Below are 27030 nucleotides of genomic sequence, written 5' to 3'. Positions count from 1 at the left end.
TTTAGCTCGTACTGACTTCACTAGTGCTTTATATCTGGCCTGTTGTAAAACGAGGCAAACATCAAGATAAGCTGATGTACCCCCTGGAAGACCTGTGTGTACCCCTGGAGTACAAGGACCCCTGGCTGAGAACCACAGATCTCCACTAACGCACAAGGGAATTGGCCTCAAGACACATTGCATCACCTGATCAGCCAAAGTCACATGCAGGGCTGTGAAATCTCCCATCTCCGGGTCCACCAGGATGTCATGGGGCAGCCCCAGCCGATCCCCCAGGGGGCAGGTATTTGCCATCCTGCCGGATAAAACCACAGCCTGATGCTTCCTCGCTGTTCTGCTCACTACAGCAAACATCCTGGCACCATGTGGATGGCTCTGCCCCTCTGTCTGCTGTCCGCTCTCCTGGCCACAGGTGAGTCCCATCCGTCCCCGGGCACAGGGAGCCGGGTGGTGGGGTCGGGAATTCACTTGGGGAATGTGCCGCTGTGGATGGCGGATTCTGGGGTCAGGATGGAATTTGTGGGTAAAACCAGCGAGAGGAAAACCCGGTGCCACGTCCCCCGGCTGACTCGGGGAGAGCAGGGATTGGAGCCTGGGACGCCCACAGCCCACGCTAGGGCCTGGCCAGCGGGTCTGAGTCCGTCTGTCCTTCCTTCTTCTCGTTCCTCCTCCAGCTCTCGTCCGAGCTTGGGGTCATCCCGATGAGGAGCAGCTCCCCCGTCCACATGTCGTCCTGCCTAGAAATGTTCCCCTGCCTGTCAGCGCTGAGATTCCTGCCAGGACTCCTGGCTTCATTCCCCGGCTTTGAAAGGGGAATGCGGGTGCAAAGGGGGGGGGCTGGGAGCCAGGACTTCTGGGCTCATTCCCCAGCTGTAGAAGCGGGCTGGGGTGTAGTGAGTTTGAGCAGAGATGGCTACAAATCAGGACTCCCGGGCTCTGTCCGTGGCTCTGAAAGAGGAGTGGGATCTCGTGGGTTAGAGTGGGCTGGGAGTCAGGACTTCTCAGCTGTCTTCTTGGTTTTAACCCTGAATTGAACACATCTTTTTTCTACCTCAGTTTCCATATTTCTTTGATAGGGATAATATAACTTTGCAACCATCTAGGGACATAGAAGGGGCGGGGAAGGTGTTCTGAGGTTTAATTGATGTTTCCACATGAAAGCTCTAAAAAAACCAAAGTGGGAAAATCTTCCTTTCTTTCTTTCTTTCTTTCTTTCTTAAAACTACCTTATGCTTACGTAATGAATTTAAAGGCCCCCATGCTCTGGAGAGGAAAGAGTTCATGCTCCTGGGATCGCTGGCTGGAGAGGAACAGCCATCAATCCAAAGGCTTAACAAGCGTCAATTGTATTCTGAAAAAAGAGAATTGGCAGGATCAGCAATGAAAAGTGGGCTGAAGTCGAGTGTGGCTGAGCTGATGTAACTCTGAGAGGCAGAGGCCTGGAGCAGAGAGTGACGGCGGGGTGTGTGTGTGTGAATGTGTGTGTGTGTGAAAGGTTCACCGCAAAGCCAGGCAGAAACCCCTCTTCAGAACAGCCGAATTCTTGTTTTTCTGTCTACACAGACGTCTGGGGTTTGTTCGCAGGCACAAGCTGCACCCCAGATAGCCATGTCAGCAGGTGAAAATGTATTCTAGCCACAGACACTCAGGCAGCAAACAGACTTGTCTGCAGCATTGAGTCAGATACAAATGACCAGCTAGCAAGATGCCTTTCTCCCTCCGGAGCGTTAAATGGAACTGGGCAGAACTGCTGCAAAAGCAGGTGGCATTTCTCCAAGATCTGCCTGCCCACACGTTCAGTGAGGAGGCATTGGTGGTAACAACTCCCACAGAGCCACCTCTTGGTTCCTGGTGGTATTTCGTCCACAGGCACTGCCTGGGAGGGGTGGGGAGCCGGGGTTTGTACTGAGAAGGGATTTTTCCAACCTCCAGGGAGCGCTCTGCAATGCGAGGTGTGTGCGTCCAGAGAGCAATCGTGCTCCAGCCCCCTGCAGCCCTGCGCCCCCTGGGAAGGGACCTGCGTCACCGTCGTGGCAGAGATCAGGCTGGGTGAGTGAAAGAAGATTTCTACTAAGTGTAGACACCATTGTCCTCCTGAAGCCACGGGTCAAACCCAGGAATCCTGGCTCCCAGCCCCTCCCCCTACTCTAACCAATAGTCTCCGCTCCTCTCCAGGAGCAGGGACTGCTCAGTCTGGAATGATAATGTCATTGATGGGGGATGGGATGAGATGGGGTATTGCAGTGGGTGGCTGTGGGGCCTGGATCAGACAGAAGAGAGGATTTTATCACGGGGGGTGGGGAGATGAGATTAGTTGGGGGTGGGGTGGATGGAACAAAAGGGGAGGATGGAGCAGCTGGGGGTCCATTGGGGAGTTCATAAGTGATGCTCTATTTCTCTTCCACAGAGGGATCCTCCATGTCCTACACGGGTAAATCGTGCCTGGAGCCCAAGAACTGTGAGCCTGGCCCCTTGTCGCTGACCTACCCACACAATGTCACCGTGCGGGCGAACATCGCCTGCTGTGACACCGACGGCTGCAACGCCGGGGCCATCCCAGGTGTGTGTCTGCTGCAAACCTAGAGCCCTGCTCTGGCCACACCTGCCTGGAGAGAACCCAGGAGTCCTGGCTGCCAGCCCAATGCCCCCATCCCTAACCACTAGACCCCACTCCCTTCCCTGAGATGGGATTGAGCCCAATGTGTGGTGACTCCCCACCCTTGGCTGACTATGTGTGTCTGACTGTTCTCAGTGCCAACTGTGAGCTCCGTCCCCAACGGCCGTCAGTGCCCGTCGATCCTCAGAGCGGGGCCATATCACTGGAACGAGAAGGATGTCTTGGCCTGCACCGGCACCGAGGACCATTGTGTTGTGGAATCTGGGATATTTTTTTTTGGTAAGTCCTCCAGATGCGGGCGGGGTCTGAACACAGAGCACGAGGTGGAGCCCAGGTGTCCCGGCTCAGTCCCAGACCCCCTTGCTCTGACCCACTAGACTCCACTCCCCTGGCAGAGTTGCAGAGAGAACCCAGGAGTCCTACTTGCCGAGATGCCAAAGGAGCACCCAAGGAGGATAAGGCCACTGCGGAGAAACTAAATGAATTCTCTGCATCAGTCTTCACGGCTGAGGCTGGGAGGGAGATTCCCAAATCGGAGCCATTCTGTTTTGGTGACAAATCTGAGGAACTGTCCCAGATTGAGGAGACATTACAGGAGTTTTTGCAACAAATTGATAAATTAAACAGTAATAAGTCACCAGGACCAGATGGGATTCGCCCAAGAGTTCGGAAGGAACTCAAATTTCAAATTACAGAATGACTAACTGTGGTTTGTAACCTACTTTTTAAATCAGCTTCTGTTCCAGCTGGCTGGAGGATGGCTGATGACACGCCAATTTCTAAAAAGGGCTCCAGAGGTGATCCCGGCAGCTGCAGGCCAATAAGTCCGACTTCAGTACTGGGCAAACTCATTGAAACTATAGGAAAGAAGAGAACTGTCAGACACATAGATGAACATAATTTGTTGGGGAAGGGTCAACATGGTTTCGGTAAAGGGAAATCACGCCTCACCAATCTACTAGAATTGTCTGAAGGGGTCAACAAGCGTGTGGACAAGGGGGATCCCATGGATATAGTGTACTTAGATTTTCAGAAAGCGTCCCTCACCAAAGGCTCTTAAGCAAAGTGAGCTGTCATGCGATAAAATCCTCTCATGGCTCAAAAAGAAAAGGAGGACTTGTGGCACCTTAGAGACTAACCAATTTATTTGAGCCTGAGCTTTCGTGAGCTACAGGTCACTTCATCGGATGCATACCGTGGAAACTGCAGCAGACTTTATATACACACAGAGAATATGAAACAATACCTCCTCCCACCCCACTGTCCTGCTGGTAATAGCTTATCTAAAGTGATCATCAAGTTGGGCCATTTCCAGCACAAATCCAGGTTTTCTCGCCCTCCACCCCCCCACACAAATTCACTCTCCTGCTGGTGATAGGCCATCCAAAGTGACAACTCTCCACACAATGAATGTCACGGCTAACCTGGTGGCTGAACTTTGTGACTTTGTCCTTACCCATAACTATTTTACTTTTGGGGACAATGTATACCTTCAGATCAGCGGCACTGCTGTGGGTCCCCGCATGGCCCCACAGTATGCCAACTTTTTTATGGCTGACTTAGAACAACACTTCCTCAGCTCTCGTCCCCTAAAGCCCCTACTCTACTTGCGCTATATTGATGACATCTTCATCATCTGGACCCATGGAAAAGAAGCCCTTGAGGAATTCCACCATGATTTCAACAATTTCCATCCCACCATCAACCTCAGCCTGGTCCAGTCCACACAAGAGATCCACTTCCTGGACACTACAGTGCTCATAAACAACGGTCACATAAACACCACCCTATACCGGAAACCTACTGACCACTATTCCTACCTGCATGCCTCCAGCTTTCACCCTGACCACACCACACGATCCATCATCTACAGCCAGGCTCTGCGATACAACCGCATTTGCTCCAACCCCTCAGACAGAGACAAACACCTACAAGATTTCTGTCAAGCTTTCTTACAACTACAATACCCACCTGCGGAAGTGAAGAAACAGATTGATAGAGCCAGAAGAGTTCCCAGAAGTCACCTACTACAGGACAGGCCCAACAAAGAAAATAACAGAACGCCTGCACATCCACCAATGTGATCTATGCCATCATGTGCCAGCAATGCCCCTCTGCCATGTACCTTGGTCAAACTGGACAGTCTCTACGTAAAAGAATAAATGGACACAAATCAGATGTCAAGAATTATAACATTCAAAAACCAGTCGGAGAACACTTCAATCTCTCTGGTCACGCAATCACAGACATGAAGGTCACTATCTTAAAACAAAAAAACTTCAAATCCAGACTCCAGCGAGAAACTGCTGAATTGGAATTCATTTGCAAATTGGATACTATTAATTTAGACTTAAATAGAGACTGGGAGTGGCTAAGTCATTATGCAAGGTAGCCTATTTCCCCTTGTTTTTTCCTACCCCACCTCCCCCCAGATGTTCTGGTTTAACTTGGATTTAAACTTTGAGAGTGGTCAGTTTGGATGAGCTATTGCCAGCAGGAGAGTGAGTTTGTGTGTGTATGGAGGTGGGGGGGGGGTGAGAAGGCCTGGATTTGTGCTGGGGGTGGCCCACCTTGATTATCATGCGCATTGTGGGGAGAGTGGTCACTTTGGATGAGTTATTGCCAGCGGGATAGTGAGTTTGTGTGTGTGGTTTTTGGGAGGGGGTGGGGGGGGGGTGAGAGAACCTGGATTTGTGCAGGAAATGGCCCAACTTGATTGTCATGCACATTGTGTGGAGAGTTGTCACTTTGGATGGCCTATCACCAGCAGGAGAGTGAATTTGTGTGGGGGGTGGAGGGCGAGAAAACCTGGATTTGTGCTGGAAATGGCCCAACTTGATGATCACTTTAGATAAGCTATTACCAGCAGGACAGTGGGGTGGGAGGAGGTTTTGTTTCATATTCTCTGTGTGTATATAAAGTCTGCTGCAGTTTCCACGGTATGCATCCGATGCAGTGAGCTGTAGCTCACGAAAGCTCATGCTCAAATAAATTGGTTAATCTCTAAGGTGCCACAAGTCCTCCTTTTCTTTTTGCGAATACAGACTAACACAGCTGTTACTCTGAAACCTGTCTCATGGCTCAGTAACTGGTTAAAAGATAGGGAAAAAAGGGTAGGAAGAAATGGTCAGTTTTCAGAAGGGAGAGAGGTAAATAGTGGGAGTCCCCCAGGGATCTGCACTGGGCCCAGTGCTATTCACCAAATTCCGAAATGTTCTGGAAAAAAGGTAAATAGTGAGGTGGCAAAATTTGCAGAAGATACAAACCTACTCAAGATAGTGAAGTCCAAAGCAGACTGTGAAGAGGTACTAAAGGGTCTCTCAGAACTGGATGACTGGGCAACAAAATGGCAGAGGAAATTCAATGTTGATAAATGCAAAGTAATGCACATGGGCAAACGTAATCCCAAGTAGACATACACAATAATGGGTCGAATTTACCACTCAAGAAAGATCTTGGAGTCACTGTGGAGAGTTCTCTGAAATCATCCACTCCATGTGCAGCGGCCGTCAAAAAAGCAAACAAATGCTGGGAATCATTCATAAAGGGACAGAGAATAGGACAGAGATCTAACCCCAAAGATCGTGTTGCCTCAATATAAATCCATGGGACGCCCACAGCTTGAACACTGCGGACGGATGTGGTCGCCCTGTCTCAAAAAAGATCTATTGGAATTGGAAAGGCTTCAGAAAATGCCAACCAAAATGATGAGGGGGATGGAATGGCTGCCATATGAGGAGAGATTAATAAGAGTGGGACTCTTCAGCTTGGAAATGAAACGGCTAAGGGGGGATATGATCGAGGTCTAAAGAAGGTTGAAGCGTGTGGAGGAAGTAATGAAGGAAGTGTTATTTACTCCTCCTAACATAAGAATGAGGGGTCACCACAGGCAGCAGGTATAAAACAAACCAAAGGAAGTACTGCTTCACACAACGCACAAGAAACCTGTGGAACTCATTGCCGGGGGAAGTTGTGAAGGCGCAGACTATAACAGGGTTCAAACAGGAACTAGAGAAGTTCCTGGAGGACAGGTCCATCTGCGGCTATTAGCCAGGATGGGCAGGGAAGGTGGCCCTAGCCTCTGTTTGCCAGAAGCTGGGAATGGGCGACAGGGGATGGATCACTGGATGATTCCCTGTTCTGTTCATTCCCTCTGGGGCACCTAGCATTGGCCAGAGGATACTGGGCTAGATGGACCTTTGGGGTGACCCAGGAGGGCCATTCCTCTTCTGTTCTCATGTTGTTCCAGGCTCCCTGCTCTGAGCACTAGACCCCAGTCTGCCTGCAGAGCCGGGTGCAGTCCTGCTGGGAGGGGAGTGTGTGAGAGACCTCATGAGGGTCGCGTGGGGGGGGGGGGGATTGGGAACCCCCGATCACGTCTCTCCCCCTGTCCAGGTCACATCAAAATGAGGAATACTGCGGCTGGATGTGGCTCCCCTGGCGCCTGCGTGAAGAGAGCGTTGGTGAAGAAATACACCCAGGGCGTGCCGCAGATCCGGAGCCACGCCAAGTGCTACCCAGCTCCCAGGGCCGGTGGAGGCATCGGGGAGCCCTGAGCCCCGGCCTGGCATCCTCCCCTTCTGCTGCGTGCCGGGCTGCAGTGCACCTCCCTTCAGCAGCAACTGGCTGCTGCTTCTCTTTGGGGGAGATTGCGGATTCCTTTTGTGCATTGGCTGAATAAAGCGAGTTGTGGGGAAAGTACCCCCCTAGCTCCTTGTCCCCTGACCGTCCCGTACCGGCTCCCCCACCCAACCCCTGTCTGTGCACAAGTGATGCTGGCAGGAAGAGAACCCGGGAGTCCTGACTCCCAGTACCACACCCTGTAACCGACCAGACCCCACTCCCTTCTGAAAGCCAGGGATAGAGCCCAGGAGTCCTGGCTCCCAAGCCCCCTGCTCTAACCACTGGACCCCTCTCCCCTTGCAGGGCCAGGGAATGGAACCCAGGAGTCCTGCCTAGACCCCCTCCCCCAAGGCAAGGCCAGTGGCTGGGGGAAAGGCACCGGCTGGCTGAGCTCCCCTGGGGAAGGAGGGCTGTGGGAAGGAGAGGCCGTGGCTCACCCAGCTGTCCAGGCGGGCGGGAATGCCCTGGAGGGGAGAAATGTCCTTCTAGGTTGATTTTGCAGGGCTCAGTTCGTCCCGCTCTCTGGAGCGGCTCCACTGGGAGTGCCGGGCTCAGGGAAGGTGTCAGGAAACAGGGCAGATCCCCCCAACCGGTGGTGCTCTGTGAGGAGATTTCACCCAGCGTGAACTCCTGGATCGCTGCCCCCGGAGTCACAGCCAGTCCCCTCAGAGACTCTCAGACAAGCCGGACTTTGTGAGGAAAGGTCACGTACACCCCAAACCAGCCCACCCAGGTTGTCCCCTGCCCCAGCAGACCAGACTCTTACCCCAGAGCCACGGGACCCCAGATCCTCCACCAAAGGCAACGCTGGCAGCCAGGTCTGTAGGAAACTCGCGAAAGGTTCGTGAGCTAAGGAAAGGGAATGAGGGTCACAAGGGGTTAAAGCAGGTAAAATTCATGCCCGGGTGAGTCGCAGTCTGTAATTCCAAATGGTGGCGGTGAAGGAAGAAACTGCCATTTTCCAAAGTCTTTTCAGGTGCCCCCAGACGGTCTCCAGGGATCCCCGCTTTGCATCCGGTTCCGGTCCCTGTAAGCGTCCAGCCAGCCCAGCGAGGCAGGGTTACCTCAATCCATCCTTACAGCTTCTTCTCCCAGAGAAGAAGGTGGCAGGGCCCCCACCCACGTGGGCTTTGCCTTCGATAGGGGGAGGGAGGAACGCGGTGGTCTGCACACACGATGCCTCTGCCTTTGGGGTCAGCACTTTTCTGGTGCTAAAGCTCTTCGTTAGCATCCCTATGGCATTGTCAAGGTTCCTTCCCCACTCTGAACTGTAGGGTACAGATGTGGGGACCTGCATGAAAACCTCCTAAGCTTACTTTTACCAGCTTAGGTTAAAACTTCCCCAAGGTACAAGCTATTTTACCCTTTCCCTTGGATTTCCACTGCCACCACCAAACTTTATCTGGGTTCCTGAGAAAACGTAGTTTGGAAACGTCTTTCCCCCCAAAATCCTCCCAACTCTTGCACCCCACTTCCTGGGGAAGGTTTGGTACACATCCTCACCAATTTGCATAGGTGACCACAGACCCAAACCCTTGGATCTTAGAACAAAGAAAAAGCATTGAGTTTCCTTACAAGAAGACTTTTAATAGAAGTAGAAAAGAATCACCGCTTTAAAATCGGGATGGCAAATACCTTACAGGGGAATTAGATTCAAAACAGAGAGAATCCCTCTAGGCAAAACCTCAAGTTACAAAAAGACACACAGACAGGAATATCCATTCTATTCAGCACAGCTATTTTCTCAGCCATTTAAAGAAATCATAATCTAGCACATACCTAGCTAGATTACTTTTACTAACTTCTAAGAGTCCATTCCTGTTCTGTCCCCGGCAAAAGCATCACACAGACAGACACAGACCCTTTGTTTTTCTCCCTCCTCCCAGCTTTTGAAAGCATCTTATCTCCTCATTGGTCATTTTGGTCAGGTGCCAGCGAGGTTACCTTTAGCTTCTTAACCCTTTTCAGGTGAGAGGATTTTTCCTCTGGACAGGAGGGATTATAAAGAGGTTTACACTTCCCTTTATATTTATGACAACAGGTGAAAGTGTTTTGCCACTGACCATGAGGGATTTTAGAGCTCCAGGGACAGAAAGGTGGTTCCCCTTCCCTTTATATTTATGACAGGTCCGTTCTTATGTTATTTTAAAATATATAAAAGTGTCACGGCCACACTGTGACTGACAAATAGCTTCCTTTCTCATTTCCACTGTGTAATTATAAGATAACTCCACTGGGATATAAATATTGTTCTTACAGTTCAGTGGATAGTACATAGAGCTGCACAAACAAGTCATTGTGTCAGGAAATTTTAGCTCGTACTGACTTCACTAGTGCTTTATATCTGGCCTGTAGTAAAATGAGGCAAACATAAAGATGAGCTGATGTATCACCGTGGAAGACCTGTGTGTACCCCTGGGGTACACGGACCCCTGGCTGAGAACCACTGGTCTCCACGAATGCACAAGGAAATTGGTCTCAAGACACATTGGCATCACCTGATCAGCCAGTGTCACATGCAGGGTTGTGAAATCTCCCATCTCTGGTCCCACCAGGATGTCATGGGGCAGCCCCAGCCCATCCCTTAGGGGTAGGTATTTGCCAACCTTTCCGCAGAGAAGGACCTGGGGATTACAGTGGATGAGAAGCTGGCTATGAGACAGCAGGGTGGCCTTGTTGCCAAGAAGGCCAAAGGCATTTTGAGCTGCATCAGTAGGAGCGTTGCCAGCAGATGGAGGGAAGTGATCGTTCCCCTCTATTCGGCACTGGTGAGGCCACATCTGGAGTACTGGATCCAGTTTTGGGCCCCCCACTACAGAAGGGATGTGGACAAATTGGAGAGAGTCCAGCGGAGGACAACGAAAATGATTAGGGGGCTGGAGCACGTGACTTAGGAGGGGAGGCTGAGGGAACTGGGCTTCTTTCGTCTGCAGAAGAGAAGAGTGAGGGGGAATTTGATAGCATCCTTCAACTACCTGAGGGGGGTTCCAAAGAGGATGGAGCTCGGCAGTTCTCAGTGGTGGCAGATGACAGAACGAGGAGCAATGGTCTCCAGTTGCAGTGGGGGAGGTCTAGGTTGGAGGTCGAGGGGAGGGACGTCATCCACAGGACAGCAACTGGGACCCCAGGGCAGGTCATAGCAGTGAGAGCTCAGCTGCCCGGCCCTGGGGAGCAGCTGGCCGCACGCTGCATGGTGGACGTCTCTTTTTCTTCCATCGGTGGCGGTTGCTACTTCAGGCGGATGGTGGCCAGCGAGAAGCCGGGAAGGCTGGGCTGTGCAGGCCCTGGGGCCCGCCCGCCCCTTCTGTCTGCAGTCCCACCCCTGTTCTGCTCCCTCCCCCGTGGCCCTGCCCCGGTTCCCCCCACAGTCCTGTCCCAGTCCACCCACCCCCTTGCAGCCCCCCCGCTCACGGCCCCAAGACCAGGAAAGATCTGTCCCGCCGCCAACTGGGGGTGAGAGCTCTTCCAGTCCCCGGGCCACAGACGCAGCTGGGATCCGGGCGCTGGGGCTTCCCCCGCCAACTGGCACTTCTGCCAGGCACCGGGCTTGGGGTGCAGGGGTGCCCATTTTCCAGGGGGCCCCCAATGGGCTGAGGCTGCTGGGCACAGGCCCTGACGGCCCATTGGCTAATCCGCCACCGCTGCACTGCGGGTAGGGGTGCAGGCTCCCCTGGCTGAGCTGCCCTGGCAGGGCGGGGCAGGTGAGGGCAGGGGGCTCTGTGTGTGGACGGAGCGGGGTTTGGGTTTAAACACGGTTCAGAGCCATGTCCACAGGGAGAGGGGGAAGCCGGCTGGCTTTGAAACAGGGGAGCGTGGCTCCGAACTCGCTTGCAAAGCCACAGGGTGTGAGAAGAGGCTCTGGCCCTATAGGGAGCCTGGGGCTGAGCCTTGCCCAGAGCTGGGCCAAGGGCATAGCCAGGTAAAGCGGGAACTGCCGGGAGGCTTCGGGGGCCTGGCCCACTGGAAATCCTGGCCCGGGCCTCCCTTTGTCCTAGTGCCTATGGGCCCTGAGAGCCGGGGCTGGAAGGAATCCGGGACAGGCGCTCACCTTCCCAGATCTGCCCGCTGATGGAAATGCACTGGCTGGCACGGCCCTCGCACTGCAGGGTCTCCGTGCTGGAACAGCTGCTCCGACCAGGGGCAATGCAGATCGGGCACCGGCCTCCCGTCTAGACGGTGTTGATGATCGGCCCTGCAAGACCCCCAAAGAGAGGGTCGGTGGGGGTTGACGGGCAGGGCTGAGGACAGGTGCCTTCTCTACTTTGTTACCACTTATTTCTAGCACTGCAATAACTGAGATCAGGGACCTCCTTGTGCCAAGAGCTGCACAGACTCCCCAGAGCAGGGGCCCTGATTGCACTGGGCACTGCATAGATCCCCCCCAGCCTGCTACTGGGGGCCCCCATTGTGCCAGGCACTGCACGCCTCCCTCCCCTGAGATCAGGGTCCCTCCTATGGCACCAGGTGCTACACGGGACCCCACCCTTCTCCAGAAAAGAACCTTTTCCGAACCAGTTTGACACTCAGTCGGAGCCTGGGCCACTGGGAACGAGCAGGGAGGGACGCAGAGACATACAGACAGGAGAGAACCGGGTATTGCAGCTGTTCGTAGAGCAGGTCCGGGATTGAATCTTCACAAAGACCCCATTTCCGAAGAAGAGGGAGATGTTCCTGGGCGTGGCGGAGGATACACAGGACAAGGAATAGCCTGCATTTTCCTTCGCTTCTGGTTAGAAGCAAAACAGTCACAAAAATTATTTACAGATGAAACCAGTGCCCCGAGGGCTGGTGATTCCTGGGAGCCACCTCACCCCTTTTCCTGGCGTCCCAGGCCAGAAGGGCCCATACCCAGCACCTACTCTGACCTGCCGCACAGCCCAGGCTGGAGAAGTCCTCCCTACATTGTGCCCGATCACGTGTATTTGATGAAAGCATCTTCCAGGAGGGCAGCCAGCCTGGCCTGGGGGATGCCGATGGATGCTCCATCCACCACATCCCTAAGGAGCTTGTTAACCACCCTCTCCAGCATGTCTCGCTAAATACTTGTCTGGCACACATCATCATGGTATCTGAACCCTGCGTCATCTTTAATGTATTATCCTCACAGCCACCTTGTGGGATGGGGCAGGGCAGTCACCCGCATTGAACAGATGGGGGAAACTGAGGCACAGATCCTCATCAGGACCTAACTCTTTGAAGCTCTGGGCCTAAGTGGTGTGTCCCAGGTCACACAGGGTGGCTGGCAGAGGGGGGCCTGGAGCCCAGGTGTGCTAAGCCCTTGGCGCGCGTGTCCCGCCCACAGCCAGCAAACGGTCGGTGCGGAGAACGATGGTGGAAAGTCAGCGCCACCCACCTTTGACCAGTGCGTTTGCCTCCCAGACACCGAGGCAGGTGCTGTGACCAGCGGGGCAGGGCTGTGGCTGAGCAGGACAGTTGCTCACAGAATTTCTCCTACACTGGTAACAGGATCTGGTGAGGAGGGAAATAAAGCAGGATTTCCATTTTAATTTCTGGTGCTAGCGTCCCCCTTTTCTCGTCCGGTCCCCGAAGGCCTAGGGTTCGTGGAGGTGGCCTTGGCTGGGTTGATCTCACTCCCCCTGTTAAAGCCAGTGCCTGGGATCGGTGCTGGCAGGGGCAGGGTGCACAGGCCGGTGTCTGCAGCAGTTTGGGGCACAGAGGGATGCGACAAAGTGGGAATTGAGCTCCTATTTCTACGATGCCATGGAGTGCCTCAGTTTCCCTCTGTGCTTTGCAAGGCTGTGCAGGGCCGCCCCTCCATCCATCCCCGACACACCTGTGAGGAAGTGGAAGCGTTCTTAATGTTTCCTCTCAATAGTGTGGGGGTGCCTCAGTTTCCCCTAGGCAGTTCTTAAGTATCTAGGTGGGATAAGGGTGTATGATCCTTGCAGAGCCCGAGAGGGCAGGTGTGTGCAGGGGTCTGGACACAGAGAATGGCCGACACCCTGTTTCCTGGCCACTGATGGCCTGGGCCCTTCCCCCCTGCAAGGTGAGAGCTAAAGGGTTGGAGAACAAAGGAATCAGGTGATCTCCTGGCCCGGGAAAGGGACAAAGCCCAGAGGAGGAGGGGCTGGAGGGAGTTTCAGTTTGGGGCTGGCTGGGGAGTGGAGTGAAGTGCAGACGGGGTTGTCTGGCTCACTGCCCCCCAAAATGGACCCGGCTGAGGGGTCCTGTTCTCTGCACCCACAAGCTCTGTTTTAGACCATGTTCCTGTTGTCTAATAAACCTTCTGTTTAATTGGCTAGCGGAGAGTCCCGTCTGACTGTGGAGTTGGGGGACAGGACCCTCTGGCTTCCCCAGGACCCCGCCTGGGCAGACTCACTGTGAGAAGCGCACGGAGGGGCAGAGGAGGCTGAATGCTCCGAGGTCAGACCCAGGAAGGTGGAAGCCGGGCAAGCTGTGTGTCCTGCAGACAGGCTGCTCCCAGAGAGGAGACTTCCCCAGAGTCCTGCCTGGCTTCGTAGGGAGCAGGTCCAGAGCATAGCCCGGGGACTCCCTGACAACACCCATCCTTCCGTCCGTCCATCCTCCTACACGTCCACCCTTCCCCCCACACACCCATCCATCCATTCCCCTACGAGACTGTCTGTCCATCTATCCATCTGCCTTCACGCCTGTCCATCCATTCCCCTACACACCTGTCAAGGTTCCTTCCCCACTCTGAACTCTAGGGTACAGACGTGGGGACCTGCATGAAAACCTCCTAAGCTTACTTTTACCAGCTTAGGTGAAAACTTCCCCAAGGTACAAATTAATTTTACGCGTTGCCCTTGGATTTCCACTGCCACTACCAAACTTTATCTGGGTTTACTGGGGAACGTAGTTTGGACACGTCTTTCCCCCAAAATCCTCCCAACCCTTGCACTCCACTTCCTGGGGAAGGTTTGGTAAAAATCCTCACCAATTTGCATAGGTGACCACAGACCCAAACCCTTGGATCTTAGAATGATGAAAAAGCATTCAGTTTTCTTACAAGAAAACTTTTAATAGAAGTAAAGGAATCACCTCTGGAAAATCAGGATGGTAGATACCCGACAAGGTAATTAGATTCAAAACATAGAGAATCCCTCTAGGCAAAACCTTAAGTTACAAAAAAGACACACAGACAAGAATAGTCATTCGATTCAGCACAGCTCTTTTCTCAGACATTTAAAGAAATCATAAACTAACACATAGCTAGCTAGATTACTTACTAAAAGTTCAAGGACTCCATTCCTGTTCTGTCCCCAGCAAAAGCAGCATACAGAGAGACCCAGACCCTTTGTTTTTCTCCCTCCTCCCAGCTTTGGAAAGTATTTTGTCTCCTCATAGGTCATTTTGGTCAGGTGCCAGTGAGGTTACCTTTAGCTTCTTAACCCTTTACAGGTGAGAGAATTTTTACTCTGGCTGGGAGGGATTTTAAAGGGGTTTACCCTTCCCTTTATATTTATGACAAAGGCCAATGTCATATTGGGCTGCATTAGTTGGAGTGATGCCAGAAGATCGAGGGAAGTGATTATTCCCCTCTATTCGGCATTGGTGAGGCCACTTCTGGAGTACTGGGTCCAGTTTTGGGCCCCCCACTACAGAAGGGATGTGGACAAATTGGAGAGAGGCCAGCAGAGGGCAAGGAAAATGATTAGGGGGCTGGGGCACGTGACTTTGGATGGGAGGCTGAGGGAACTGGGCTTCTTTTGTCTGCAGAAGAGCAGAGTGAGGGGGGATTTGATAGCAGTCTTCAACTACCTTAGGGGGGCTCCAAAGAGGGTGGTGCTTGGCTGTTCTCAGTGGTAGTAAATGAGACAACGAGGAGCAATGGTCTCCAGTTGCAGTGGGGGAGGTCTAGGCTGGAGATCAGGAAACACTATTTCAATAGGAGGGTGGTGAAGCGCTGCATTGGGTTCTCTGGGGAAGGGGTGGAATCTCCATCCTTTGAGGTGTTTAAGGCCCAGCTTGACACAGCTCTGGCTGGGATGAATTAGTTGGGGTTGGTCCTGCTTTGAGCAGGGTTTGGACTAGATGACCTCCTGAGCTCTCTTCCAACCCTGATCTTCTATGGTTCTCTGATTCTCTGAACCTGCCTGCCATACCCACAGCCAGCTGCTTCATCGCTGCTCTGGTCACAGCAGAAAATGCCCGGCCACCATGTGGGCGCCCCAACCCCTCTGCCTGCTGTCTGCTCACCTGGTCACAGGGGAGTCCCATCCGCCCCTAGGCACAGGGAGCCGAGCACCGATGAGGAGCAGGAAACATTTGGAAATCACAGACAATTCTCAGGAGGCAGGAAAACCATCCCCCACCCTTGTCATCCTACTTGTAAATGTTCCCCTGCCCCCTGCCCTGAGATTCCTGCCAGGACTCCTGGGATCATTCCCCGGCTCTGGGAGGGAGTGGGGGGGTCTCTTCTGGGGTGTATGTACCCCACGCTGGCCCAAGGAGTGCAGGGAGAAAAGGGCCGAGCAGCAGAGAGGGTTTTGCAGATTCCTGGGCACAGGGACTAGCGTGAGGGCCGCGCTGAGCTGGGTGAGCCGGGACCGCGCCCTGCTTGGCCAGGAGGGGACACTGTTGCACCATCGCACTGACTCACGTGGTCTCATTTCTGGGAGCCAGGACTCCTGGGTTCTATCCCCAGGTCAGGGAGGGGGTGGGTCTAGAATAGGCTGGAAGCCAGCAGCAATTAGGACTCCTTGCTTAAAAGAACAGGAGTACTTGTAGCAACTTAGAGACTAACAAAGTCATATAAATTTGTTAGTCTCTAAGGTGCCACAAGTACTCCCGTCCTTTCTGGGGATACAGACTAACACGGCTGCTACTCTGAAATCTGACTCCTTGGCTGTATTCGTGGCTCTGAGTCTGACACCGCCTCTTTCTGCCTCAGTTTCCCTGTTTATAAGATTGGGGATAATGTTCCCTTCCTCCCACCTGGGACCCTGGCAAAAGCGGGAGAAGGCATTTGGAGGTTGAAGTGATGTTTCCAGAGGAAAGCTCTGGAAAAAACCAAAGTGGATGAAGTGGTTTTCTTTCTCTCCTCCTTCAATTAAAAACTTATGTTCACTGACTGAACTGTAACTCTCCCAAGCTCTAGACAGGAAAGAGTTAACGATCATGGGATCTCTTCAGCCAGTCCAGAATTTTTGCATGCATGATGGAGGTGTGAAGGCATCAGTGGCAAGGGTGAACTTGGCCAATCAAATTCGGAAGAAGGGAGTTTACAGGACAGGATGGTCCCCAGCTTTGGAGTGGACACTTTTCTGGTGCTAAAGTTCTTCATTAGCATCGCCGGGCGTCTTTGCTGGGTCAGTGAGTCCCAGGGCTGTGCTCAGGGTGAATGGTTGTTATTCCATTAAACAGGAGACAGGGAAAGGAAATCCATACGATGGTCCATTGGTTTTCATGAAATCGAAACTCCAAACACAGTGTTCTACCTTTGCCATGCCTTTGATCTAGGCCAGTGACACTCGACCTTTCCAGACAGCTGTACCCCTTGCAGCAGTCTGATGTGTCTTGGGTACCCCAAGTTTCCCCTCACTTAAAAACGACTTGCTCACAAAACCATCCATAAAAATGGACAATGTCACGGCCACACTGCTGCTGACAAATTGCTTCCTTTCTCATTTCCACCATTACAAAATAACTCGGCTGGAATGCAGTATGTCAAGTTTCCTTCCCCACTCTGAACTCTAGGGTACAGATGTGGGGACATGCATGAAAACCTCCTAAGCTTACTTTCACCAGCTTAGGTTAAAACTTCCCCAAGGTACAAATTAATTTTATCCTTTGCCCCTGGATTTCCACTGCCACCACCAAACTTTAACTGGGTTTACTGGGAAACGTAGTTTGGACATGTCTTTCCCCCCAAAATCCTCCCAACCTTTGCACCCCACTTCCTGGGGAAGGTTTGGTAAAAATCCTCACCAATTGCATAGGTGACCACAGACCCACACCCTTGGATCTTAGAACGATGAAAAAGCATTCAGTTTCCTTACAAGAAGACCTTTAATAGAAGTAAAGGAATCACCTCTGGAAAATCAGGAAGGTAGATACTTTACAGGGTAATTAGAATCATAGAATCATAGAATATCAGGGTTGGAAGGGACCTCAAGAGGTCATCTAGTCCAACCCCCTGCTCAAAGCAGAACCAATCCCCAATTAAATCATCCCAGCCAGGGCTTTCTCAAGCCCGACCTTAAAAACTTCTGAGGAAGGAGATTCTACCACCTCCCTAGGTAACACATTCCAGTGTTTCACCACCCTCCTAGTGAAAAAGTTTTTCCTAATATCCAACCTAAACCTCCCCCACTGCAACTTGAGACCATTACTCCTTGTCCTGTCCTCTTCCACCACTGAGAATAGTCTAGAACCATCCACTCTGGAACCACCTCTCAGGAAGTTGAAAGCAGCTATCAAATCCCCCTTAAGTCTTCTCTTCTGCAGACTAAACAATCCCAGGCAGAGGCCTGGAGCAGAGAGTGACAGCGGGGTGTGTGTGTGTGAATGTGTGTGTGTGTGAAAGGTTCACCGCAAAGGTTCACAGGCAGAAACACCTCTTCAGAGCAGCCAAATTCTTTTTTTTCTGTTTGCACAGACGTGTGGGGTTTGTTCGCAGGCACAACCTGCACCCCAGATAGCCACGTCAGCAGCTGAAAATGTATTCTAGCCACAGACACTCAGGCAGGAAACAGACTTGTCTGTGGTTTTGAGTAAGATACAAATGACCAGCTAGCAAGATGCCTTTCCCCATCCGGAGAGTTAAATGGAACTGGGCAGAACTACTGCAAAAGCAGGTGGCATTTCTCCAAGATCTGCCTGCCCACACGTTCAGTGAGGAGGCATTGATGGTAACAACTTCCACAGTTGGTTGGTGGTGGTATTTCGCCCACGGGCACTGCCTGGGGAGGGGTGGGGAGCCATGGTTTGTACTGAGAAGGGATTTTTCCAACCTCCAGGGAGCACCCTGCAATGCGAGGTGTGTGCGTCCGAAGAGCAATCATGCGCCGGCCCCCTGCAGCTCTGCGCCCCCTGGGAAGGGACCTGCGTCACTGTCGTGGCTGAGTTCAGGCTGGGTGAGTGAAAGAAGATTCCTACTAAGTGTAGACACCATTGTCCTCCTGAAGCCAGGAGTCGAACCCAGGAGTCCTGGCTCCCAGCCCCTCCCCCTACTCTAAACAATAGACTGTGCTCCTCTCCAGGAGCAGGGACTGCTCCGTCTGGAAAGGTAATGTCATAGACAGGGGATGGGATGAGAAGGGAATTGCAGTGGGTGACTGTGGGCCCAGGATCAGACAGAAGAGAGGATTTTATCGGGGATGGGGGGGGAAGATGAGATTAGTTGGGGGTGGGGTGGATGGAACAAAAGGGGAGGATGGAGCAGCTGGGGGTCCATTGGGGAGCTCAGAGGTGATGCTCTGTTTCCCTTCCACAGAGAGAAACTCCTTCTCCTACACAGGTAAATCGTGCCTGGAGCCCAAGAACTGTGAGCCCGGCCCCTTCTCGCTGACCTACGCACACAATGTCACCGTGCGGGTGAACATCGCCTGCTGTGACACCGACGGCTGCAACGCCGGGGCCATCCCAGGTGTGTGTCTGCTGCAAACCTAGAGCTGTGCTCTGGCCATACCTGCCTGGAGAGTACCCAGGAGTCCTGGCTCCCAGCCCCCCTGCTCTAACTACTAGACCCCACTCCCTTCCCGTAGCTGGGATCGAGCCCAGCGTGTGGTGAATCCCCACCCCTGGCTGACTGTGTGTGTCTGACTGTTGTCAGTGCCAAGTGTGAGCTCTGTCCCCAACGGCCGGCAGTGCCCGTCATTCTTCAAAATGGGGGCAGATGGCTGGCAGGAGAAGGAGAAGGTGCTCTTGGTCTGCACCGGCGCCGAGGACCATTATGTTGAGGAATCTGGGATATTAACACTGGATAAGTTCTCCAGATGGGGGCGGGGTCTGAACACAGAGTACAAGGTGGAGCCCAGGTGTCCTGGCTCAGTCCCAGCCCCCCTTGCTCTGACCCACTAGACTCCACTCCCCTGGCAGAGTTGCAGAGAGAACCCTGGAGTCCTACTTGCTGAGATGCCAAAGGAGCACCCAAGGAGGATAAGGCCACTGCAGAGAAAGTAAATGTATTCTGTGCATCGGTCTTCACGGCTGAGGCTGGGAGGGAGATTCCCATACCTGAGCCATTCCGTTTTGGTGACAAATCTGAGGAACTGTCCCAGATTGAGGAGTCATTACAGGAGTTTTTGCAACAAATTGATAAATTAAACAGTAATAAGTCACCAGGACCAGATGGGATTCGCCCAAGAGTTCGGAAGGAACTCAAACGTCAAATTACAGAACAACGAACTGTGGTTTGTAACCTACCATTTAAATCAGCTTCTGTCTCAACTGGCTGGAGGACGGCTAATGACACTCCAATTTTCTAAAAAGGGCTCCAGAGGTGATCCCGGCAACTTCAGGCCAATAAGTCTGACTTCGGTACTGGGCAAACTCATTGAAACTACAGGAAAAAAGAGAACTGTCAGCCACATAGATGAACATAATTTGTTGGGGAAGGGTCAACATGGTTTTGGTAAAGGGAAATCACGCTTCACCAATGTACAAGAATTCTCTGAGGGGGTCAACAAGCGTGTGGACAAGGGGCATCCCGTGGATATAGTGTACTTAGATTTTCAGAAAGCATGCCTCACCAAAGGCTCTTAAACAAAGTGAGCTGTCATGCGATAAAATCCTCTCATGTCTCAGTAACTTCACCTTGAAATGAAACGGCTAAGGGGGCATACGATCGAGGTTGAAGCGTGTGGAGGAAGTAGAGAAGGAGTGTTATTTACTCCTCCTAACATAAGAACGAGGGGTCACCACAGGCAGCAGGTATAAAACAAACCAAAGGAAGTACTGCTTCACACAACGCACAAGAAACCTGTGGAACTCATTGCTGGGGGAAGTTGTGAAGGTGCAGACTATAACAGGGTTCAAACAGGAACTAGAGAAGTTCCTGGAGGACAGGTCCATCTGTGGCTATTAGCCAGGATGGGCAGGGAAGGTGGCCCTAGCCTCTGTTTGCCAGGAGCTGGGAATGGGCGACAGGGGATGGATCACTGGATGATTCCCTGCTCTGTTCATTCCCTCTGGGGCACCTGGCATTGGCCAGAGGATACTGGGCTAGATGGATCTTTGGGGTGGCCCAGGAGGGCCGTTCCTCTGTTATGTTCTCACGTTGTTCCAGGCCCCCTGCTCTGAGCACTAGACCCCACTCTGCCTGCAGAGCCGGGTGCAGTCCTGCTGGGAGGGGAGTGTGTGAGAGACCTCATGAGGGTCGGGGGGGAGAATTGGGAGCCCCCGATCACGTCTCTCCCCTGTCCAGGTGACATCAAACTGAGGATGACTGCGGCTGGATGTGGCTCCCCTGGCGCCTGCGTGAAGAGGGCGTTGGTGAAGAAATACGCCCAGGGCGTGCCGGAGATCCTGAGCCAGGCCAAGTGCTACCCAGCTCCCAGGGCCGGTGGAGGCATCGGGGAGCCCTGAGCCCCGGCCTGGCATCCTCCCCTTCTGCTCCATGCCGGGCTGCAGTGAACCTCCCTTCAGCAGCCACGGGCTGCTGCTTCTCTTTGGGGGAGATTGCGGATTCCTTTTGTGCATTGGCTGAATAAAGCGAGTTGTGGGGAAAGTACCCCCCTAGCTCCTTATCCCCTGACCGTCCTGTACCGCCCCCCCACCCCTATCTGTGCACAAGTGATGCTGGCAGGAAGAGAACCCGGGAGTCCTGACTCCCAGTACCCCACCCTGTAACCCACCAGACCCCACTCCCTTCTGAAAGCCAGGGATAGAGCCCAGGAGTCCTGGCTCCCAAGACCCCTGCTCTAACCACTGGACCCCTCTCCCCTTGCAGGGCCAGGGAATGGAACCCAGGAGTCCTACCTAGACCCCCTCCCGGAAGGCAAGGCCCATGGCTGGGGGAAAGGCACCGGCTGGCTGAGCTCCCCTGGGGAAGGAGGGCTGTGGGAAGGAGAGGCCGTGGCTCACCCAGCTGTCCAGGCGGGCGGGAAAGCCCTGGAGGGGAGAAATGTCCTTCTAGGTTGATTTTGCAGGGCTCAGTTCGTCCCGCTCTCTGGAGCGGCTCCACTGGGAGTGCCGGGCTCAGGGAAGGTGTCAGGAAACAGGGCAGATCCCCCCAACCGGTGGTGCTCTGTGAGCAGATTTCACCCAGCGTGAACTCCTGGATCGCTGCCCCCGTCTGACCCCGGAGTCACAGCCAGTCCCCTCAGTTACTCTCAGAGAAGCCGGATTTTGTGAGGAAAGGTCACGTACACCCCAAACCAGCCCACCCAGGTTGTCCCCTGCCCCAGGAGACCGGTCACTTACCCCAGAGCCACGGGACCCCAGATCCTACACCAAAGGCAACGCTGGCAGCCAGGTCTGTAGGAATCTCGTGAAAGGTTCGTGAGCTAAGGAAAGGGAATGAGGGTCACAAGGGGTTAAAGCAGGTAAAATTCATGCCCGGGTGAGTCGCAGTCTGTAATTCCAAACGGTGGCGGTGAAGGAAGAAACTGCCATTTTCCAAAGTCTTTTCAGGTGCCCCCAGACGGTCTCCAGGGATCCCCGCTTTGCATCCGGTTCCGGTCCCTGTAAGCGTCCAGCCAGCCCAGCGAGGCAGGGTTACCTCAATCCATCCTTACAGCTTCTTCTCCCAGAGAAGAAGGTGGCAGGGCCCCCACCCACGTGGGCTTTGCCTTCGATGGGGTGAGGGAGGAACGCGGTGGTCTGCACACGCGATGCCCCTGCCTTTGGGGTCAGCACTTTTCTGGTGCTAAAGTTCTTCGTTAGCATCCCTACGGCATTGTCAAGGTTCCTTCCCCACTCTGAACTGTAGGGTACAGATGTGGGGACCTGCAATAAAACCTCCTAAGTTTACTTTTACCAGCTTAGGTTAAAACTTCCCCAAGGTACAAGCTATTTTACCCTTTCCCTTGGATTTCCACTGCCACCACCAAACTTTATCTGGGTTTCTGAGAAAACGTTGTTTGGAAATGTCTTTCCCCCCAAAATCCTCCCAACACTTGCACCCCACTTCCTGGGGAAGGTTTTGGTAGAAATCCTCTCCAATTTGCATAGGTGACCACAGACCGAAACCCTTGGATCTTAGAACAAAGAAAAAGCATTGAGTTTCCTTACAAGAAGACTTTTAATAGAAGTAGAAAAGAATCACCTTTGTAAAATCAGGATGGCAAATATCTTACAGGGGAATTAGGTTCAAAACATAGAGAATCCCTCTAGGCAAAACCTTAACTTACAAAAAAGACACACAGACAAGAATAGTCATTCGATTCAGCACAGCTATTTTCTCAGCCATTTAAAGAAATCATAATCTAACACATACCTAGCTAGATTACTTACTAACTTCTAAGAGTCCATTCCTGTTCTGTCCCCGGCAAAAGCATCACACAAACACAGATCCTTTGTTTTTATCCCTCCTCCCAGCTTTTGAAAGCATCTTATCTCCTCATTGGTCATTTTGGTCAGGTGCCAGCGAGGTTACCTTTAGCTTCTTAACCCTTTACAGGTGAGAGGATATTTCCTCTGGACAGGAGGGATTATAAAGGGGTTTACACTTCCCTTTCTATTTATGACAACAGGTGAAAGTGTTTTGCCACTGGCCATGAGGGATTTTAGAGCTCCAGGGACAGAAAGGTGGTTCCTCTTCCCTTTATATTTATGACAGGTCCTTTCTTATTTTATTCTAAAAATATATAAAAGTGTCACGGCCACACTGTGACTGACAAATAGCTGCCTTTCTTTCCACTGTGTAATTCTTCCTTTCCACTGTAATTCTTTCCACTGTGTAATTATAAAATAACTCCACTGGGATATAAATATTGCACTGACAGTTCAGTGGATAGTACATAGAGCTGCACAAACAAGTCATTGTGTCAGGAAATTTTAGCTCGTACTGACTTCCCTAGTGCTTTATATCTGGCGTGTTGTAAAATGAGGCAAACATCAAGATGAGCTGATGTTCCCCCCGGAAGACCTGTGTGTACCCCTGGGGTACACGGACCCCTGGCTGAGAACCACTGGTCTCTATGATGCACAAGGAAATTGGCCTCAAGACACATTGGCATCACCTGATCAGCCAGTGTCACATGCAGGGTTGTGAAATCTCCCGTCTCCGGGCCCACCAGGATGTCACGGGGCAGCCCCAGCCGATCGCCCAGGGGGTAGGTATTTGCCAACCTTTCCGCAGAGAAGGACCTGGGGATTACAGTGGATGAGAAGCTGGCTATGAGACAGCAGGGTGGCCTTGTTGCCAAGAAGGCCAACGGCAGTTTGAGCTGCATCAGTAGGAGCGTTGCCAGCAGATGGAGGGAAGTGATCGTTCCCCTCTATTCGGCACTGGTGAGGCCACATCTGGAGTACTGGGTCCAGTTTTGGGCCCCCCACTACAGAAGGGATGTGGACAAATTGGAGAGAGTCCAGCGGAGGGCAACGAAAATGATTAGGGGGCTGGAGCACGTGACTTAGGAGGGGAGGCTGAGGGAACTGGGTTTCTTTTGTCTGCAGAAGAGAAGAGTGAGGGGGAATTTGATAGCAGCCTTCAACTACCTGAGGGGGGTTCCAAAGGAGATGGAGCTCGGCAGTTCTCAGTGGTGGCAGATGACAGAACGAGGAGCAATGGTCTCCAGTTGCAGTGGGGGAGGTCTAGGTTGGAGGTCGAGGGGAGGGACGGCATCCACAGGACAGCAACCGGGACCCCAGGGCAGGTCACAGCAGTGAGAGCTCAGCTGCCCGGCCCTGGGGAGCAGCTGGCCGCACGCTGCATGGTGGACGTCTCTTTTTCTTCCATCGGTGGCGGTTGCTACTTCAGGCTCATGGTGGCCAGCGAGAAGCCGGGAAGGCTGGGCTGTGCAGGCCCTGCGGCCCGCCCGCCCCTTCTGTCTGCAGTCCCACCCCTGTTCTGCTCCCTCCCCCGTGGCCCTGCCCCGGTTCCCCCCACAGTCCTGTCCCAGTCCACCCACCCCCTTGCAGCCCCCCCGCCCACGGCCCCAAGACCAGGAAAGATCTGTCCCGCCGCCAACTGGGGGTGAGAGCTCTTCCAGTCCCCGGGCCACAGCCGCAGCTGGGATCCGGGCGCTGGGGCTTCCCCCGCCACCTGGCACTTCTGCCAGGCACCGGGCTTGGGGTGCAGGGGTGCCCATTTTCCAGGGGGCCCCCAATGGGCTGAGGCTGCTGGGCACAGGCCCTGACGGCCCATTGGCTAATCCGCCACCGCTGCACTGCGGGTAGGGGTGCAGGCTCCCCTGGCTGAGCTGGCCTGGCAGGGCGGGGCAGGTGGGGGTAGGGGGCAGGGGGCTCTGTGTGTGGACGGAGCGGGGTTTGGGTTTAAACACGGGTCAGAGCCATGTCCACAGGGAGAGGGGGAAGCCGGCTGGCTTTGAAACAGGGGAGCGTGGCTCCGAACTCGCTTGCAAAGCCACAGGGTGTGACAAGAGGCTCTGGCCCCATAGGGAGCCTGGGGCTGAGCTTTGCCTAGAGCTGGGCCAAGGGCATAGCCAGGTAAAGCGGGAACTGCCGGGAGGCTGCGGGGGCCTGGCCCACTGGAAATCCCGGCCCGGGTCTCCCTTTGTCCTAGTGCCTATGGGCCCTGCGAGCCAGGGCTGGAAAGAATCCGGGACAGGCGCTCACCTTCCCAGATCTGCCCGCTGATGGAAATGCACTGGCTGGCACGGCCCTCGCACTGCAGGGTCTCCGTGCTGGAACAGCTGCTCCGACCAGGGGCAATGCAGATTGGGCACCGGCCTCCCGTCTAGACGGTGTTGATGATCGGCCCTGCAAGACCCCCAAAGAGAGGGTCGGTGGGGGTTGACGGGCAGGGCTGAGGACAGGTGCCTTCTCTACTTTGTTACCACTTATTTCTAGCACTGCAATAACTGAGATCAGGGACCTCCTTGTGCCAAGAGCTGCACAGACTCCCCAGAGCAGGGGCCCTGATTGCACTGGGCACTGCATAGATCCCCCCCAGCCTGCTACTGGGGGCCCCCATTGTGCCAGGCACTGCACGCCTCCCTCCCCTGAGATCAGGGTCCCTCCTATGGCACCAGGTGCTACACGGGACCCCACCCTTCTCCAGAAAAGAACCTTTTCCAAACCAGTTTGACACTCAGTCGGAGCCTGGGCCACTGGGAAGAAGCAGGGAGGGATGCAGAGACGTACAGACAGGAGAGAACCGGGTATTGCAGCTGTTCGTACAGCAGGTCCGGGATTGAATCTTCACAAAGACCCCATTCCCGAAGAAGAGGGAGATATTCCTGGGCGTGGCGGAGGATACACAGGAGAAGGAATAGCCTGCATTTTCCTTCGCTTCTGGTTAGAAGCAAAACAGTCACAAAAATTATTTACAGATGAAACCAGTGCCCGAGGGCTGGTGATTCCTGGGAGCCACCTCGCCCCTTTTCCTGGCGTCCCAAGCCAGAAGGGCCCATTCCCAGCATCTACTCTGACCTGCCGCACAGCCCAGGCTGGAGAAGTCCTCCCTACATTGTGCCCGATCACGTGTATTTGATGAAAGCATCTTCCAGGAGGGCAGCCAGCCTGGCCTGGGGGATGCCGATGGATGCTGCATCCACCACATCCCTAAGGAGCTTGTTAACCACCCTCCCCAGCATGTCTCGCTAAATACTTGTCTGGCACGCATCATCATGGTATCTGAACCCTGCGTCATCTTTAATGTATTATGCTCACAGCCACCTTGTGGGATGGGGCAGGGCAGTCACCCGCATTGAACAGATGGGGGAAAGTGAGGCACAGATCCTCAGCAGGACCTAACTCTTTGAAGCTCTGGGCCTAAGTGGTGTGTCCCAGGTCACACAGGGTGGCTGGCAGAGGGGGACCTGGAGCCCAGGTGTGCTAAGCCCTTGGCGCGCGTGTCCCGCCCACAGCCAGCAAACGGTCGGTGCGGAGAACGATGGTGGAAAGTCAGCGCCACCCACCCTTGACCAGTGCGTTTGCCTCCTAGACACCGAGGCAGGTGCTGTGACCAGCGGGGCAGGGCTGGGGCTGAGCACGACAGTTACTCACAGAATTTCTCCTACACTGGTAACAGGATCTGGTGAGGAGGGAAATAAAGCAGGATTTCCATTTTAATTTCTGGTGCCAGCGTCCCCCTTTTCTCGTCCGGTCCCCGAAGGCCTCGGGTTCGTGGAGGTGGCCTTGGCTGGGTTGATCTCACTCCCCCTGTTAAAGCCAGTGCCTGGGATCGGTGCTGGCAGGGGCAGGGTGCACCGGCTGGTGTCTGCAGCAGTTTGGGGCACAGAGGGATGCGACAAAGTGGGAATTGAGCTCCTATTTCTACGATGCCATGGAGTGCCTCAGTTTCCCTCTGTGCTTTGCAAGGCTGTGCAGGGCCGCCCCTCCATCCATCCCCGACACACCTGTGAGGAAGTGGAAGCGTTCTTAATGTTTCCTCTGAATAGTGTGGGGGTGCCTCAGTTTCCCCTAGGCAGTTCTTAAGTATCTAGGTGGGATAAGGATGTATGATCCTTGCAGAGCCTGAGAGGGCAGGTGTGTGCAGGGGTCTGGACACAGAGAATGGCCGACACCCTGTTTCCTGGCCACTGATGGCCTGGGCCCTTCCCCCCTGCAAGGTGAGAGCTAAAGGGTTGGAGAACAAAGGAATCAGGTGACCTCCTGGCCCGGGAAAGGGGAAAGCCCAGAGGAGGTGGGGCTGGAGGGAGTTTCAGTTTGGGGCTGGCTGGGGAGTGGAGTGAAGTGCAGATGGGGTTGTCTGGCTCACTGCCCCCCAAAATGGA

The 27030-nt window shown here is 53.7% G+C and overlaps 2 protein-coding genes across 2 annotated transcripts; both read left to right on the top strand.

Annotated features, from left to right (window-relative positions):
* The first annotated feature begins 318 nt into the window (after nt 1–318).
* On the top strand, nt 319–7173 carry LOC140902768 (phospholipase A2 inhibitor and Ly6/PLAUR domain-containing protein-like). The gene is made up of 5 exons (XM_073323210.1): nt 319–412; nt 1933–2049; nt 2408–2560; nt 2753–2896; nt 7013–7173. The coding sequence occupies exons 1-5, from the start codon at nt 319–321 to the stop codon at nt 7171–7173; spliced, it is 669 nt and encodes a 222-aa protein (XP_073179311.1).
* A 10873-nt stretch (nt 7174–18046) lies between these two features.
* Nucleotides 18047–20874, top strand: LOC140902786 (phospholipase A2 inhibitor and Ly6/PLAUR domain-containing protein-like). The gene is made up of 3 exons (XM_073323249.1): nt 18047–18300; nt 18660–18812; nt 20592–20874. The coding sequence occupies exons 1-3, from the start codon at nt 18147–18149 to the stop codon at nt 20750–20752; spliced, it is 468 nt and encodes a 155-aa protein (XP_073179350.1). The 5' UTR covers nt 18047–18146; the 3' UTR covers nt 20753–20874.
* The last annotated feature ends 6156 nt before the right edge of the window (nt 20875–27030 follow it).

This window comes from Lepidochelys kempii, chromosome 24 (assembly GCF_965140265.1).
Source record: "Lepidochelys kempii isolate rLepKem1 chromosome 24, rLepKem1.hap2, whole genome shotgun sequence".
In the NCBI taxonomy this organism is placed as follows: Eukaryota; Metazoa; Chordata; order Testudines; family Cheloniidae; genus Lepidochelys; species Lepidochelys kempii.
This window is presented reverse-complemented; position numbering and strand designations above follow the sequence as displayed.

Excerpts from the sequence above, each read along its gene's own strand:
- LOC140902786 (XM_073323249.1), top strand. The coding sequence starts at position 18,147 with ATGGTTTGTACTGAGAAGGGATTTTTCCAACCTCCAGGGAGCACCCTG. Across the intron at positions 18,301-18,659 it reads CGTGGCTGAGTTCAGGCTGG|AGAGAAACTCCTTCTCCTAC; the intron begins GTGAGTGAAAGA and ends TCCCTTCCACAG. Across the intron at positions 18,813-20,591 it reads CAACGCCGGGGCCATCCCAG|GTGACATCAAACTGAGGATG; the intron begins GTGTGTGTCTGC and ends TCCCCTGTCCAG.
- LOC140902768 (XM_073323210.1), top strand. The coding sequence starts at position 319 with ATGCTTCCTCGCTGTTCTGCTCACTACAGCAAACATCCTGGCACCATG. Across the intron at positions 2,050-2,407 it reads CGTGGCAGAGATCAGGCTGG|AGGGATCCTCCATGTCCTAC; the intron begins GTGAGTGAAAGA and ends TCTCTTCCACAG. Across the intron at positions 2,561-2,752 it reads CAACGCCGGGGCCATCCCAG|TGCCAACTGTGAGCTCCGTC; the intron begins GTGTGTGTCTGC and ends GACTGTTCTCAG.